Source organism: Pogona vitticeps, chromosome 4 (genome assembly GCF_051106095.1).
Source record: "Pogona vitticeps strain Pit_001003342236 chromosome 4, PviZW2.1, whole genome shotgun sequence".
NCBI classification, from domain to species: Eukaryota; Metazoa; Chordata; class Lepidosauria; order Squamata; family Agamidae; genus Pogona; species Pogona vitticeps.
In genome coordinates, this window is record NC_135786.1 from 214,986,635 (window position 1) to 215,005,093 (window position 18,459).

At 37.4% G+C, this 18,459-nt stretch overlaps 1 protein-coding gene across 5 annotated transcripts in view; it reads left to right on the forward strand.

Annotated features, from left to right (window-relative positions):
* VPS13B (vacuolar protein sorting 13 homolog B) overlaps positions 1-18,459 on the forward strand; it is a 495,255-nt gene that overhangs the window by 287,731 nt on the left and 189,065 nt on the right. For 4 of the 5 annotated variants that reach the window (XM_020785369.3, XM_020785367.3, XM_020785370.3 and 1 more), the window contains exons 31-33: positions 1,833-2,036; positions 4,689-4,815; positions 6,632-6,775. In XM_020785369.3, coding sequence (XP_020641028.3) covers positions 1,833-2,036; positions 4,689-4,815; positions 6,632-6,775 — 475 coding nt within the window. Of the gene's footprint in view, positions 1-1,832; positions 2,037-4,688; positions 4,816-6,631; positions 6,828-18,459 lie in introns of those variants that run through there. The other variant, XR_012086959.2, reaches the window with a different exon arrangement.

Consider the following 18,459-nt stretch of genomic DNA (forward strand, 5'->3'; position numbering starts at 1 on the left):
ACATCTCAGCTGATCTGTAAGGGAATACGGTCAACTTTCTTACAATGAACCTCAAAATTATGCCTGTTCAGCAGTGAGTAGTAACTCATTCAACATGAGCTTTTTCTTGTGTAAACATACAAAATACCTGACCCAGACTAAATCAATTTAAAAAGGAAAACATTAAAGTTATGTTTCCTGTTACATGCTTAAGGTCTTCTTTGTGAATATTACATTGCAGTATTATTTACCAACTCTGGTAGGCTTTTAGTTCATTCTCTAATGCCACCTGCAAAGAGGAAGGTGGAGATCCTATAAGATACAGTACCAAATACATTTACACATCATTGCACTTAGAGAAGCTTTTCTACTGCAGATTGGGAGGGCCTAATCATAATTTAGTGTCCAGATTTACACTATTGCTTTGTGTTCTTCTGCTACACAATTAAATGGGGTAAAGTTTAAAAGATCTGCTTAACTGAACTCTTCTAGTTCGTTTTATAGCTGTGAAACTGGCAAATTATACTCTAGATTTTTTCTTTAGTGGGCAGAAGGAAGATGATTATGCATGGGTGATCCAGGGAGAAAAGGGGCCTAGAAATCAAGCAAGCAAGCAAGCAAATAAACAAATACATAATCTCTACATGGTTATATACTGATCATTACCTAATGAAGTGAATTTCACCTGATCCATGAAGGAGTATCGGATCAGTCATACCATTGTGGAAACTGATAATATACAGTATTATGTCCTTGTCCAATCTACCTTGGCATTCTGTAGCGGTTACTGCCCAAGATTCTGAAGTCCACAAGCAGAATATGTGTGATCACGCCATTCTGCTTGTGTTACCTCACAACCAGTCTACAGAAGCGTAATACCATTGATGTTATGTGTAATATAAACATCAAGACTAATAACTTTTCATAGCCTCCTCTTCACAAATTCGTCTGATCACTTTTTAAAGCCATGCAAGCTTCTTACCATTGCTACATTTTTCAGTAGAGAATTCCCAGCTAAACTGTGCACTGTGATCACTGAATATATATATATGTATGTATGTATGTATGTATGTATGTATGTATGTATGTATGTATGTATGTATGTATGTATGTATGTATGTATATGTTTATATCCCTTTGCCTTGATGTTATTCTTGAGAAGCAAAGTATGCTCCCTGTCATAGTCCTAAGGCGTGTGGCTGATATCTGCCCAGAGTCGTGGCAACTATAAATTAACTACAGTGGTGCCTCGCTTAACGATGTTAATTGGTTCCAAAAAAACACATCGCTATGGGAAACATCGCTAAGCGAAACACGTTTTCCCATAGAGATGCATTGAAAACCGGTTAATCCGTTCCAGCTGTCAAAATCGGGTTCAATGCATTTCAATGGGGGGGGGGGGGAAATTCGCGAAAAATTAATGAAGAGTCAGAACAAAGCCAAATTAAGTTTGCACACGTTTTAGAAGGTACACTAACGATCCCGAACATTTAAAACCGTTTTTGAACCTTTTAAGACACTTTAAAAATAGCGAAAATGGAACATCGCTAAGCGAAACGGGACCTAAAACTGTCATCGCTAAGCGAGGCAAGGTCCCGAACATCACTATGTGAATTTTCCCCATAGGAAACATTGTTAAACGGAGCGCAAAATGGCTCCAAAAACCTCATCGCTAAGTGAATACATCGTTAAATGAGGCAATCGCTAAGCAAGGCACCACTGTATATTGTTGAGTGAAGCTTTCTGTATTATGTATTCCTCCATTATGGCTTTGAAGTTTGCCTTTGTCTGTAATATAGAAATGAAAAGGATGGGACCATTCTTTGATCTTTTATTTCTCCCTGCCATCATAGGAGAGCACTGAATCTGGGAATTCTTCGAGATCCTGGATCAGAGGTTGAAGACAGGCAGTATCAAATAGATCTTCAGTCCATCAACATTGGTACTGCTCAGTGGGATCAGCTGAAGCCCGAGAAGGAGAATGGTAAAGGGAGGGCAGTACCTGAGAATGAACGAAATTCACAGAATCCAGCACTTGAGTGGAACATGGCCAGTAGGTAAGAAGTGTCTTAAAACATACCATATTTTTTCGTGTATAAGATGATACTTTCGTCTAAAATCTTTAGATTAAAAATTGAGGGTCATCTTATACACCAAAGTAAGGAGGGGGGAAGGGATCAAAGTGCTTTGATCCCTGCTTTCCTCCTCCACTTTCTTCGCAAGAAGATGGAGGGGGAAAGCAGGAATCATCAAGGCACTTTGATTCCTGCTTTCCCCTTCAACTTGCTAAGCGGGCTTAGCAAGAAAGGGAAAAGCAGGAATCAAAGTGATCCTGCAGCACTTTGATCCCTGCTTTCCCCCTTCACTTGCTAAGCCCTGCTTAGATTTCTTAATTTTGGGTTAGAGGGGGGAATGTGTTATACATGGGGGCATGTTATACACTGAAAAATACGGTAAGCCTCATATTCTCTGTACAAAAATGGTAATAGCAATCTGTATATTTGAGCTAAATATTTTGATATGTATACATTTATGTGTGTGTTTGCATTCCACTGCAAACATGTTTTCTATGAGCTAGGGATCTGAACAGTACAAACATAGACGGTTTGTAGCATTGTTGCATTGCAATCACCATACAGAGACAGTTATGTCTACATTTCCATAATAGCTTATTATATGGCCATAAAATCCAACTCGAGGCTGAAACCTGGCATTCACATTTCCAGCCTAGAAACAACAGAGTTATTATCCTTTCTGTGTTTCTACAATGTTTGAACAAAACCAGTTTAGACATTTTTAAGCCAGCAGAGGACAAAAAGATTTTCCCCCCACTCTTTTGGCTCCAAGCCAGTTTTTGTGCTTCTGTAAATGAAAACAGCTGCAATTCCTGAAATGGCAAATTTCCGCTGATTTGTTGATATGCAAAAAAGAGCTTCCAGTTCAGATCTACTTAGAAATGTTACTTTGACATCTTCCATTTTTAGTGTTCCATTTTGATTATACCGCTACACCAGACTTTGATGCTTTTCTCCCAGTTAGAGGTCACAGTAGCCCTCTGTAGATGACATGCTGTGTTCAATAAATGTGGAGGAGGGAGTTGGGACTGTGTCTGCTGAGGGAGCCTGTACAAGCTCTGTCTGTACATTCTCTATCCTGAAAAAAATGCTGAGTACAGATCACATAGAGAAAATTAAATGCCTTGGCACCATTCAGAAGACTGAGTAGTTTTAAGGTGCAAGTGCTCTCTTCAACATTTATTCACTGTACACATCCATTAATTATATTTGACATATGGCATATATAAGAATGTATTGTGAAAACTTGATGATGGGATTGATGATGGTGTGTGCATATATAATAAACCATGGCAGGGCTAGGGTAAAAGGCTCCCTTTCACATGAAGCTGAAGCATGATTTTTAAATTTTTTTTACATCGAGTTATAGTAAAAAAACATAGTATAATGATGCATCCCCTATCCTGTATTATGACTCTGTTAGAACATGTGTAGGATCCATTAATGTAAACCATTAAGAGTCCATTAATATAAACATTGTAGAGAAAATAAATTAATTGAATTGACATGACAAGGCATTGCAAAAGTTGTATTCAAATGAAGAGTAGGTTCAATGAATATAAAAAGATCCATGTTGGATAAGACCAAAGGACTATTCAGAATTCAGTTCACAGGGCAGCCATCCAGTTGCATATAGCTGTGAATCTTCCAACGTGTACTTACCAAAAAAGTCTCTGGTTGTGATGTGAGGAGAAAGAGAAAAAGATTATTCACATCACACATAATTTTAAACATCAGTAACATTTATCCATTTTTCCCTAAACTGAACAGCTGCAGATGTTCTGTACTCTTCTCTCATAGAAGTTGTTTCAACCCCATTATCATTTTGGTTCACATTTTCTACACTCTTAAAACAGTTCTGCAGTGTCCTTTTTGGAATGTGGTAGCCAGAACTGAACATAGTATTTCATGTTGTGTTATGCCATATGCAGAAACATGTAGCAATTCGCACAAGTTTGGAGGTATACACCCAGACCTTATATTAGGACACGATGCTGTACATTACTCTTAACATAATACAAAAAAATTACTGTAAAAATATACCACAGCTTGGAAATAGTTCTTTTTTGTAGTAATACTGTAGTCCAAAATAATAATAATAATGAATTATTTTCTAGCTGCACAAAGCATGTTTAGTAAAAAGCATTTATTTTTGAAAATATATATTTTATGTAACTGAAGAAAAATCAAAAAGTAAAATTATCTATGGTTCACTACCAGCCTGATGGTCTTTCTTGTAGCTATATATATATTGTAGCTCTGCTACTCCTGTCCTCTGAAGATGCCAGCCACAGAGACTGGCGAAACGTTAGGAAGAATAACCTTCAAAACATGGCCAAAGAGCCCGAAAAGCCCACAACAACCGTCAGATCCCGGCCATGAAAGCCTTCGGGAATACATTGACAGCTATCATTTACATTCAGGGTTATGCACAAAGTTGTGCAACTTCATGATCATGAATGCAAACCGCAACTGCAGTTAGTGGTATTTCATCACCGTGCATTACAACATTACATTTATAAATAGCTTTTGCAATATTTTGAGCCAGTTCAGACAGTTAATTTCATAGCCTCTAAAAATATAGAGAAATTTGCTTCTGCCTTAGAAATCTATAATCCTTTTCTTTCTTTTTAGCATAAAGCGACATCAAGAACGCAGAGCTATTTTAACTCCAATTTTAACAGACTTTACTGTACGAGTAACTGCAGCTCCTGCTGTCACTTTCACAAAAGTGATTTCACCAGAGAATTTGCATACAGAGGTTAGTATTGAGTGTTTTACTCAGAGAATGTTTATACCATCCGTCATCTTTCCAGGTCTAATAGTGAAAATGCTACTGTGTGGAAAACATAACGAGTATTGCCTACAATGTTTTATGCTACGATAATGGTCGTTGCTTGAGGAATGATTCTCTCTGTCTGTATCCTGACCCCAAAATCTGCTCCAAAATGTTGGGAGACATATAGGGTAGGTTTGAGGGCCAAAGATGTCGGAGAGATGAGAAAAAATCTAATTACATGAGAAGTCAGCTTGCATTACTGTAGCTCTGTATAATTTTAGATTAATACATTTATTTATTGATATCCTGCCTTTCTTCCAGCTAGCTCAGGATAGTGTGCCTAGTTCTCTCCCACAACCGCTTACCATCACAGATGTGAAACTGAACATGTTAAGTGTTATATGGAAAACATCAGTGTTTTAGGTCTCTGGCTGTGGAGCTAGAGGTTGTAAGTTTGATTCTTCGCTGTGTCACCTTGACAGGAGCTGGACTTGATGATTTATAGGGTCCCTTGTAAGCTCTATAGTTCTAAAATGATGATGATGAACATAAAAGTTAGTAACTTGCTCAGGTCTGAGATCCATACAGGCAAAAAATATATGTGTGGGGACAGGTTTGATCTGTCTTAAATGAGATGTCAAATGCATGAAATATATCATGAGAATTTTTTTCTTCAAGGTTCAGCATCATTATTAAATCATGAGGTGTTTGAAGATCAGCCTAAGCAGCCTTTCCCAGACCCCAAAGATGGGAATGGCAGCTAATGACCTTTTGGCAAGGTGTCCATAGCACCTCCTCCAGATTGTTTTCTCTCTCAAATGCTCCGTGAAAGAAATGTTTTAAGGCTGTTGGGCACATGTGCAGGATGGAAGGCCTTCTTTATACATTCTAATAATGTTCTTGGCTTCAGAGGCCCACTCCTTGCTTTATAGCCATGAACTGCTTGTTCTTTCTGCTCCAGACCAGTTCAATTCAGATTTTATATAGTACTCTTTGAGTTTTGAGGCCATCTAGTAAAGGACTCTAGCTTTAGGACTTGAGATCTGTTCAGTAATAATCTCAGGGATTAAATCTGGGAGCCAATGGAATTTAAATGTGCCCCTGTCCCATAATGTTTCCTACTACTGCAAATAGTGCAGTATAGGGGAATTTAAAGACGAGTTAGGGGATTGCTGAACCTCAAAGAAATTGTTCAGACAAAAATAGCAGATGAATGTTATTCATACTGTTATTCAAGAATATTTTGGCTATTCTAATTAATTATTGGCTCTATTAAATAGTGGTACTCTAACTATAATTCCACTAAGATGTTAAAAGTGGTTCATGAGCAGCTACAGATGAGTTAAGTCAATTCCTGTGAGTTACCATGTACAGTTTAATTACAAGCCAAGGTTACTTGTGTGTGTGTGTGTGTGTGTGTGTGTGTGTGTGTGTGTGTGTGTGTGTGTGTGTGTGTGTGTGTGTGTGTGTGTGTAAAAATGAGCAAGGGCTCTGACAGCTCAGAATTTGATGCAACAAAGAAACAGGACCTCACACATGAAACAAACAAAATGTATCTTAATCATCAAATATCCTGTTGGAAGCATTGTGGTATGCTGTCCCACAACTCCTCCAGGTGGATTTCCTTTTACAGATGGCGCAGAGTACTTTTCTGACTGAAGAGATAAGGAAATGTTAATATGCCCAGTTTAAAGAGCATAAATAGTCTATATTGTGTTTGGTTAAAAAAGAAAATTACATAATTGCATAGAAACAGCTGTTATCCATTGACTGTGTTTTACAAATTTGTTTTTCACAGGAAATCTTAGTCTGTGGCCATTCTTTGGAAGTGAATATGACAACAAGCCTGGACTTCTTCCTCAGTGTAGCTCAAGTACAGCTCCTACAGCAGTTACTACAAACTAATATGGCTGGATTAGAATCGTCCAATAAGGCAGCAGAGGTACATTCTATAACCATGTCAGGCAAAAATAAAAATAAAAAAAAGACAAAAACATAGTAGCTGCTATATTTTTATGTGAGCTTTCTATAACTAGTTTCTTTCAGAACTACTTTGGTGCATACTACTTTTTTAGACAATAGTGTGTTCTTAACAGTGTATTTTAACACAATAGACATCACACCACCCTATTAATGCAGCTGAAAATGGCATCTGTTATCTCCCCTAGAATATACACTAGCCTGTGATATGTATTTTTCTGGCCTCATTTTGGCTGCTAAATCATTGTGGGTAGTTGCCTTTTGTAAGTGTTTCTTCAGTATCTTTTCCCAGTTATTGGTTACATCAAAACTGCTAAAATTGCCTTGATAAAAATGTAAACATTTAAAGACCATAACACTCCAATGACATAGAATGGGTTGGATCACCTGGATCTCTGATGGTCAGTTATGTGTGTGCATCTAATCTTTTGAAGATACACATTTAAACCCCAGTTTTACGCAATTTAATTTGATGATCTGTTTATTTTTATATGTTTATCTTGTTCTTCCTTTAGAAAACTCAGAGCAGCTTATGTGGTATTCTCTGTGTTTGCCCATGCCTGAGTCTGTAGCTCCTTACATTTACTCATGCTACAACATTCACTGGGATTTGACATCTGTAGGTACAGATAACCATTACTGATATGGCAGGAAGTTGCTGTTGGAAGTATTGCAAGCATTAATACAGCAGAGCAGTGTTTCATTATTGTTGAAAGGCTGAATACAAGACATAGAGTGTGGATTTATCTTGGATACTTTGCAAACATAGGGCCTCTTTTGGAAGTTCACTTTTAGAGTAAGTATGCTATGGGAATATTTGCAATAAATAACTTAGAAGGTAGTGTTTCCCATCTTTGTTGGAATGGATAGAATCATAAAACTGAATGCATGCCCAGAATTTTAATTTAGGGATGATATTGTACTTTGACTGTAGAGCAAAGAACCTTTGACAAGAAAACTTCATACTTTCAAAGGTATGTAGTGCTTTCTCATAACCAGTGTGTGTTTCTCTCTCATTTGTGCATTTCTTTCTTAATTGGCACAGACATCTTGAGGTAAATTACTGTTAATTTGATATTCAGCTGTAGAAACTTTGGGTACAATCCAATGGGAAATTCTTCTACACAAGGTCTTTAATGAGAAAGTTGTGCAGAACCTCTCCAAGAACCTCTGGATGGATTGCCCCTATATTTGGCAGATGCATTCACATAGGAAGCCTTAAGTCGCAAGGAGTTTTACATTAAACCAGAAATGCTGGAAAAAAACAAACAGAAAAATGAAATGTTGTTAGGGGGGAAAAGATTGCTCTTTTGAACAAAAAATGTTACTCCTTAACAATAAAGGGTGGTTCAGTAATGAAGAGGAATTGTAAGACGTTAAAACACTTGACAAGGAGCATACCAAAAATATGTCACCCACGAGATAAAAATCTGCTAAAGGCCCAGTGTTATTTGGGAAATTAAATGCACAAAGGATACTTCTGACTGGGAAAAACATATATCTGATGGTATTGATTAATCTTTACCTAGAATATTACTTTGTTTCATTTCACATTGTCAAGAGTAATCATTTAAGTCTCAAACATTCATGAATCACAAAGCAGAATGCTATATCCAAGTCATCTAACACAGCCATGTGTAAACAGGTGCACACAGGTATTCTGTTAGCAAAGAAGGCCATAAAGGCCATGATTTAACGGGAAGCAACCATAAACAGGTATGATCATTGGAGACTTCCTAAAAGTGTCCCTTTTAAGAGCCTCTGTTCCTGCCGTGAACAAATGTTATTTGCACTCCAATGTTATTGGAGTTCAACTTCCACAATCTAGCAATGCTGTACAGTGCTGATAGGAATTGTACTCCAAGAACATCTGAAGGGCCATAGTTGCCTTTCTCTGTTCTTTTAAAAAATGTCACTTTAACATAGAGGGTGTTTGTGTAATTGCTGCTATCTTGAGGATTATAGTTTCTTTTATCTTCCTCTGAGGTATACATTATTTTATGGCACAAAGCTTTTGTTTTCCATTTCGTTGTCTAGTCGTTTAGTCGTGCCCGACTCTTTGTGACCCCATGGACCAGAGCACGGCAGGCCCTCCTATCTTCCACTGCTTCCTGTAGTTGTGTCAATTTCATGTTGGTTGCTTCGCAGACACTGTCCAGCCATCTCATCCTCGGTCGTCCCCTTCTCCTCTTGCCATCACACTTTCCTAACATCAAGGTCTTTTCCAGGGAGTCTTCTCTTCTCATGAGATGGCCAAAGTATTGGAGCCTCAGCTTCAGGATCTGTCCTTCCAGTGAACACTCAGGGTTTTCCCTTTACTCCCCCTCAAAGTAATGTTTTTTCCTCGTTTCTGAGGAATTAACAGCAAAATAAGGAGCCAAAATGTGTTCCTCTTGCTATATGTTTTCCTCTTCCCATTAGAAGCTCCCTCATATTTCTCGCAATAGCAGAGGAAAGCCATCTTCTGTGATCTGAGCTGCAAACACCTCCTCCAGCAGAGCCCTTTGAAGGGTCTACACATTGAAAGTTCAAAGAGAAACAACAAAAATATTACTAGATTGAGCCTGATTTATGATCATGGGTTTTGAAGCTAAATTTATATGGTTTGACTAAATAATGATCAATGGAGAAGAGACATAAATCTGCAAATATAGCACCAGGTTGTAAACATAGGGAAAAATGAAGGAAAATCTAGGACTCCACAACAGATCATTATTAGAAATCAAATGTTAATATTAAGAAAAGAATTGTTTACAAGGAGTCCAGAACGCTTTTGTTTGTATTAAGGAATTATGCTGCAGAATCACTTACAGGTTTTATTTAGTTCTCATGTTGAGTTGTTTAACCTAAACCATGACATGTACTATATAGAAACTGTAGTTGCCCTTATCCATTCGTATTCAATATAATCTGCTTCCAGATTTTACATATTTGCTTGGCATATTATTTTACAACATTGTTTTACAAAAGAATAAAGTCAAAATCTACAGTTATATTACAGTAATTGAACAGCAAACTTGTTTAAAAATGTGGGCAAAGAAGTTCAGTGTATCAAGGCAGCCTTGGCTAGGTGGATTTAGAAGCAGTAATTACTTTATTCACAAATATCAAGTAGTCATCAAATTAAACCCACTTCCAAAAGAACTATATGTAAGGAATATTATAAGTGCACTTTTTAAACCAATGGCACAGAGTAAATTAAATGTTTATTTTTAAAAGATTGAAAAACATTCTGTGTAGAAGGCTAGAGATGGACCACATAATTAAGGCCAAAAATTGTTGCCCTTTCATCTATGTAGGTGCTAAGGAACAAATGTTATTTTATATAAGAGTAGCGTTCTGGATTTTGTTTGCTACCTCCTGTTACAATTCTCAGATCTTATTTTATATGAAGTTTTTTATTTTGGTTGAATTTGCTTCCCTAACATAGCCATTCTCTTTAAAGCTGTACTTTTTTGTGTTTATCTGTCACTAAGATTAAAGTATTTAAGAACATCAGGGCTTCTGTGGGATTGTTTAGTTTCAATTAATGTAAGAAAGACCTCACAGTTTTGTTATGTTAAAATTTGCTGTGCAAACATTAATGCTGCATTGCTTAACATAACTAAGAAACATTTAAAATACTCTGGTGTACCACTTCACTGAATAAATATTTCTAGACAGAATGCTAATGAGGAAAGCAGGCATGTTTTCTGTGCTAGAATCTCTAACAAGTTACCTTATAAACAAGCATAAATCTCACATTTTGTTCACTTTGTCATCAGGTTTTCTCTTTATAAAACTACAAAGAAATGAGCAAACTTTTGAATTAGTTGGAACTCTGTATCAGGCTGGAATTGAAGCAAACATTTTTAGCAGGAACCAATGAAAATTTGAAGTTTGCAGTTTGTAAATAATTGAAAATGGTATTGTGCTGTTACCCAGACTTAAAAATCTCAAGTTGCACTAAAGGTGTAGGGCAAAAAAGCCAAAACAAAAAACAGCTGCCCTTCTTTTTGAAATACAAAGGCCAGTGGTTACTTAAATACTGTATGTTGCATCCACAAGAACTCTGTTCCAGTTAGTATGAATAAGTTCTTATTTTCATATATACAAAGGGGTGGTAGTCATACTTTTCTCTTTCTTCAACATCTTTGATGTTCTGTTGAACCTTGTTTCCCTACTTTAATTCTCTCATGTGATTACTCATCATTTTCTTTGTTTATTTACTAGTGAATGTACATGGCTTGCCTAAGTTAGGAACCAATTCGTTCCACTCACCCACCGACATGCTCTCTTTTTTTCTCCTACTTTACTTCCCCACACACACACTGTACCTCTCCACACTTCACACTACACTAATTCAAGTATTCAGCCCTGTAGTTGCATCCACTTGTGCGGAAATTGAGCTCCTTGTTTAGAGGCTTGAGAATATCACAATTACATTCCTCCAGTTACTACAGTTGAATGAACAGTATTTTCACTGTGTTGTTTGTAAGATTTTTTTTTTGTATCATTGACCAAGCCAATTTTCTGGTGCTGCACCAAGTTGCCAAGTGAACAGAATTATATCAGATCCACAGCTACTCATTTGACCACTCAAATGTTCCAATTCAGAAAAACTACACAGCAGTTTTTGCTTGCTTGTTTATTCCATCGTTTGGGTTAGGGAATTTATAACCCACCTTTCAGTAAATTTCTGTGTTGGTTTACAGAAACTCAATTTTTTAAAAAAAGACAAATAAAAATAAAACATTAAAATAACATAGTATGAACAGTAAAAGTTGCCAATTCATTAATAAAATTCGAAATCCACCCCTCTCAAAAAAGGAAAAGAAAGAGAGAGAAAAACACTTTTAGCAGCTATGTAAAAGCAGGTGGTGGCAGTGGTTGAAGTGTAATTCAAGAATTACCATGTTACTTGCTGAATGTTTCTGCAGTGTATTAAAAATAAGCCATCCCATTGTAAACCTATAATGATTTCTCCCTTTTCTGATTTCTGTGTACAGTGGTGCCTGCACTTATGAACGTCCCTACTTATGACCACTTTGATTTACGACAAGCTGCGGCCGCAAAATTTTGCTTCTACTTGCGACCAGAGCTTCCACTTACAAACAGAAAAGGGCAGGGGAAAAAGGCGGGAAATTCAAATTGCTAACTGTATGTGGCGAAAGAGGCTGCTTCTTTGTAGCTCTTTCGCCCCGACGGTTAGAGTGAGTGTGATCGAAGAGGGACTGCCTGGCTTCTGCTTCTCAATGAGCTTGTGTGTGTTCGCAGGGAGGCTTGGGACTGCCTGGTAGGTAAGGTAAAGTGCTGCTCTCTGCTTTTCAAAAACTGTTCTGTGTGTTTTTGCACCATGGTTTTAGGCTGGGGATGTTATGTTTCTGTGCTGTGATGGGTCTTGGGGGTCTGTAGAAAGTGGAGGGGAAAAGCAGGAATCATCAAAGCGATTCCTAAAGTGGAGGGGGAAAGCACTTTCCTCAGTAGAAAGTGGGGGAAAAGCAGAAATCACTTTGATGAATCACTTTGATGATTCCTGCTTTTCCCCTCCATGTTCTTCAGAAGAAAGTGGAGAGGGAAAGCACTTTCCTCGCAAGAAAGTGCTTCCTTGCAAAGAAAGTGTTTTCCCCCTCCACTTTCCTCATAAGAAAGTGCTTTCCTCCTCTACTTTCCTCGCAAGAAAGCACTTTATTGGAGGAAAGTGCTTTCCCCCTCCACTTGCGAAGAAAGTGGAGGGGGAAGCAGGAATTGCTTTGATGAATCACTTTGATCAATCCTGTTTTTCACCTCCACTTTTTTCTGAAGAAAGTGGAGGGGAAAAGCACTTTCTTTGCAAGAAAGTGGAGGGTGAAAGCAGGAATCAAAGCACTTTGATCCCTGCCTTTGACCTCGACTTCCTCGCAAAGAAAGAAATTCTGCGAAAAATTCGGTACAATATATTAGCTAGAATTCCTTTTCAGTATGTAGCCATCATGTGGAAGGTACACAAAATTACCTCCAGAAAGTAGCTGTTCTATGCAATGAGCTGGTCATACTGTATATGCTAGCTCCCATCCACAGTATCCCAAGCAGCTTAAAGTGTACTGCTTGTATACTGCCCCATTGTGCTCAAAGCTCTCTCTGGCAGGGTAACATTTAATTATGCAGGCTACACATCCCTGCTCCAGCAACCTGGGAACTTAATTTAATGACCTTAGAAGGATAGAAGCCTGAGACACCCTTGAGCTGACTACCTGAGCCCACTGGGATGAAACTCAGGCATGCTGGGTCATGACCATGTGTGTGTAACAAATAATGTACTTTAGTCAAAGTAAATGTTTACATAGTTTTTTAGACTTAATCTATATTATTATTATTATTATTATTATTATTATTATTATTATTATTATTATTATTATTATTATTATTATTATTATTATTATTAGTAGTAGTAGTAGTAGTAGTAGTAGTAGTAGTAGTAGTAGTAGTATTAGTATTAGTATTAGTATTAGTATTAGTAGTATTGTTATTGTTATTGTTATTGTTATTATTTATTTATTTATTTATTTATCGATGTGTTTAAAATACAAGCTTTTACAGATGAAGCAATTTTAACTTCAGTGTTAAGTGCTGGCTTGGTCTTAGTCCACATTTTAAGGTATATGTTATTTGGTCATCTGAAACAGACCTCTTTGTTGTTCAGATTGTATATCTTTTGTCTCTGTCTAACCTAAATATAGTGGTTAAAAGAGAATGTCAGCCAGTCTCTATCAAAGTCTATCAAAATATTGGATAAAATGTGGCAGACCTTTGTGTTATGCCCCATCTGTAGCTTAAATAAATGCTACTAAGTTATCAGAAGCCTAGCTTGTTAGCAAAGTGGATTGTGTTCCATTTTAATTGTTTACATTTCAAATAATTACTTTTAGACTTTGATTTTGTTTTCTGCTGCAAAGCATACAAATATTATATTACAGCTATTTTTTCCACAAAAGCATTTATATTTCTCCCTACTCTAACAGAATGCTGTCATGTTATAAAAACAGCTTTTGGAAAACAGTAAGCATATGTATGTTAATATTTATATCCTTAATATGAATGTGCATTATTTGTGAAATATAATTACAGTTATTCAAATTTATATATTTTATATTATATTGTTAAATTTATTTAGCTATAAAGTAATACTCTTTTAAAACTGACAGTGTATTATGGTGAGATTCAGTTTGTGAAAGTATTGCCAAAATCCCGAAGCAGGCATGATGCCCACTGTATAACCTTGAGGCGGTTATTCTCAGCTTAACCTCCTTCATGGGTATTTATGAGGAGAAAATGTAGGTGGTAGAGCATTCCTTTACTCTCTGAATGAAAGGCAGGATATGGATTCAATAAATGTAAAATAATAAGACAAGCGAACATAGCAAAAATTATTCCACAAGGCTTGTTCATCTGTACGTGCTCCTTACTAGATGGCTTGTCTCCATCCTGCAGCTAAATATGGTCTTTCAGCATTCCTAATTTCTGTTTAAATTTCTATTTGATTTCTTAGATTGTCTGAAAAATATATCTTGTCCTCAGTCTACCCCGTGTATGTTTGTGTATATGTGTGTTTCTGTTTCTTTACACTGATCATTGTAATAGATTTCTTTGTCTCTACATGATAGTTGCTGAAAAGTGGCATTCAGGATTCTACTTCTGTCACCTTTTCCTTCTTGCCTGTCCTTTACAATTTTAAGTATTTCTTCCATCATCCATCTAAGCTTACTATTGGAGTGGTCTTTTTGATTCACAGTCAGTTGAGTTTAGTAATGCAAATTTGTTTTTCATGTGGACTTTGAATTTATCAGTAATGCTATTTACATTATATTTGGCAATATGAGTCTTGCAGTGTTGTTTTTCAGGTTTACTCTAGTTTTTGATATTAGTTATTCATAGTCAGCACCACAATCTGCTCCTGGTCTTGTTTTTGCTGACAGAATGCAGCTCCTTCATCTCTTCCTTTCAATTACTTAGACTGTTTGATTTCTGTACAGTGGTGCCCCGCTTGACGACGATAATCCGTTCCAGGAAAATAGCTGTTAAGTGATATCGTCGTGAAGCGAAAACAAAAAAAACCCATTGGAATCCATTGAAAACCGGTCAATGTGTTCCAACGGGGGAAATACCTCATCATCCAGCGAAGATTGCCCATAGAGAACCGTCGGTCAGCTGTTCAAAATCACTATAATGTGAAGCTTCCCTCCGGAAAGCAGCCATTTTGAGAAAGGAGGGAAGCCATTTTGCAGAGCCAGAAAAAAAATCATCATATAGCGAACAAACAGTTCGCGAAGCAGGCTTCTAATCAACGTAATGCACATTTCCCCCCATAGGAACCATCGTTTTGCGATCACAATAGCGATTGCAAAAATGTCATCGTTAAGCAATTTCGACGTCATGCAGGGTAAGCGTATAGCGGGGCACCACTGTATTAGTTATCTGCTGATGTTAATTTGCCTGAAGCATGAATTTGCAATAAGCAGGTTGTTGGCCTCACAAACTTCTATGAATCATTCTCTTGCTTCATTTCTGATCCATAGACCAACTTCTCCAACAACATTTGCCTTGTTTCATACTTTTGTGTTTTATTCACCTATTGTTGTTGGCATGTCTTTTTTGTGTGTGTGTATGATCATTAAAGCTTTTTATTTCTTCAACCTCTGTAGTTCAACCATAAACTTGAATTATGACTACAGTGGTGCCTCGTATAGCAAGGTTAATCCGTTCCGGATTAACCTTCGCTATAGCGAAACATCGCTGAACGGGACAGGGAAAGCCATTGGAACGCATTAAACATCGTTTAATGCATTCCAAAAGGCTCCTTTACTCACCGTTCAGTGAAGTTTCCTATGGCTGGCAGCCATTTTCGCGCCCTCGTTAAGCGAGGGGAGGGCGCAAAAACGCTGCACGCGGCCATTTTGGGGCTTCCGGCGGCCATTTTGTCCGCCAAACAGCTGATCGTCGGGGCTTCGTTTTGCGAAGATCGGTAAGCGAAACGCTTGCCGATCTTCGCAAAGCGAGTTTCGCCCTATCTAAACGTCGTTGAGCGATCGCATTAGCAATCCCAAAAAAGGGATCGCTATACGATTTCGTCGTTGTACGGTGCGCTCATTAAGCGAGGCACCACTGTATGTTGCTAGGTTTCCCAAGAAGCTTGATTGATATTCTTTACTCAGAGTTTGCATTACAGCCCTAACTGCCTGTGTTACATCTTGCTTCAGTATTATATCCATTCAATTTCTTCTGAGTTTCCTGTTTGCAGAGTAAAGCACTTTGTATTTTTTGACTGAAAATGTCCTATTCCAGTCCACTTTAGTTCATTCATCCAAAGTATTGAAATTCCATTTCGTGCTTTATAGTTTCCTGTTTATTTTGGTTAGTCTTACATTCCATTTTCTTCTTCTCTATGTAGTATAGCATCAGACTTTCCTTTCACCTCTGTGTAAGTCTTTTAAGTCTTAATCGAGTTGTATCATTAGTGACAGCACTATTCATTGTCCTTTGCTCTTCCCCAGTAGCTGATGGTCTGCTTTTGACCTAGGAGTCTCATATTCCAGGACTATGTCTTGTTTCGTTTTGGACTGTCAGATCATAGGGCTTTTAAGGTAAAGTATTTTCAGCAGAGGTTTGTCATTGTCACCTGCACAGTACTAACAAAAGTTGGCTAGACTGTCACTGCCATTGTTTGTGGCATACTTCTCGGCTTCTCTGAAGCACTCAAACCCCCTCACTGCACTCAGGTGTGCATTCGGGGAGTGGGGGGAGCCTGAGAAGTCTGGAAATTGTGGGGAATGGTTATATGCCTTTTTAAAACTTTGGAAATCTTCAGTCTCTATAGTTTCTGTTTACATAAGAATCCCCATTTGGATGTTGCCTTCATTTGTAAAATTGTTGTCACGTCTGTTTTGCAGCTTACTCAGTGTAAAATTACATTGAGTCAAAGATCAATAGGCATTACAGGAAAGGAAGTGTGGAAACAAAAGTGTCATAAAAGATATATCACCAGATTAACTATGATTTAGCTTTCATGACTTAAGTAATGCCAGTGTAAATAAAAATCACCTAGTTTATTCTTTTTTTAAAAAAATTAACTATGAATTGCAACTTTTAGAGTATTTAGAATGACATAAGTGCTTTATCTCCATTTCTTTTTCCTTTTTAAAACACCCCATGTTATTTGAGGAGTTTGCAGATTTATAAGTATAAGAAAAGGGCAGATATCTGCTTTTTACTGAGTGAGTCCATTGATATGTGTAGCCCAGTATTGTCAGCTTTGTGTAGCACAGTTTTCCAGAATTTCAGGCAAGATTTTTCACAGTCATACCTAGAGATCACAGACATTCCCTGGTAGTCTCCAATCCATTTAGTAACCAAGCTTAATTAAGCTGAGCTTCTGCAATCAGAGCAATTATTTAGAGCAGTATGGTGATAATAACGTCACCTGGCCTTTTACACTTGGTAAGATCAGCACACAGCTCCTCTGTCAGAATTTCTGTTGGCATTCTCTGGCATTTCCAAACCTCTTTCACAAACCCCTTAATTTTGCCCTCATTCCCCACCCTGCAAAATGCCAAAAACTGAATGAGAAATATCAAGCACAGCTTAAATTTTGAAAAGTTTTTAAGTCAGGCCAATGTAGCGTAGAAGTAACATACTAAGAACAAGCAGTGGCCAAAATCCAGTTGGCATATGCTGGTGGAAGCTGATGATGTCATCAGATGGCACCAAAAGAATTTAATGTAAGTCAATCAAAATTTCCTATCTCCCCATTTTAGGTCCCAAGGCTCCAGGAGCACTTTGGGATGGGGGAAAGACATTAATAGCTGAAAATCACTGCAGGATCACTGCCGGTGGTCCCAATCCTGTCGCTGGTGATCTGGCAGTAAGTTTTGGGATTAAATACTCCCAAGGCTTTATTATTTTGATGTTCTAATTGATTGTCTCTTGACTCTCCTGTGGAGACAAAAGTGGAACTTGAATAACCCAGACTCAAAATAATTAAAATAAAAACTGAAAAAAAAGGGAATGGACAACCAAAGAGATATTAGAAGTAATGGAAGAGAGGTGGAAACTGAAAAATAAAAGGAACATCAGTAAGGAAATTTACACAATAACATCCAAAGCAAAATTGGTTATGTTCTGAACAATGTACGGGAACAAAAAGTCCAGAAAAGATTTGCAACACTTTTAACAAGTGTTGTGGATCTTCTAAAAAGGTCAAGGACATAGCAGTTATATGAAGACAACAATAATGCCAACTACTGGTGCATAATGACAATTCACTTATTATTCATTTATTTATTTAAAGTATTTTTAATCTGCCTTTCTCCTTAAAAAGAACCCAATTATATGAGGTTGACGGTTTAATCATAGCATGGAGTGAGTACATTGAAGAACTGTTTCAGAATAACAGACAGCGAACTTATTGTAGCAGATGCTGGTACAGGACTGGAAGCACAGAAATGTTAAATGAGATACAGATAACAAACAACCAAAACCCAAAACTTGGGATGATGTTCTCACAAGAGTATTAAGCTAACAGAAGGTGACAACTTGCATGTTTTATATACTCTGTTCAGTCTAGTCTACTGAAAACGAGCCATTCCTGAAATCTGCCTGAGATCAACCTTTATTCTATTGGCCAAATAGGAA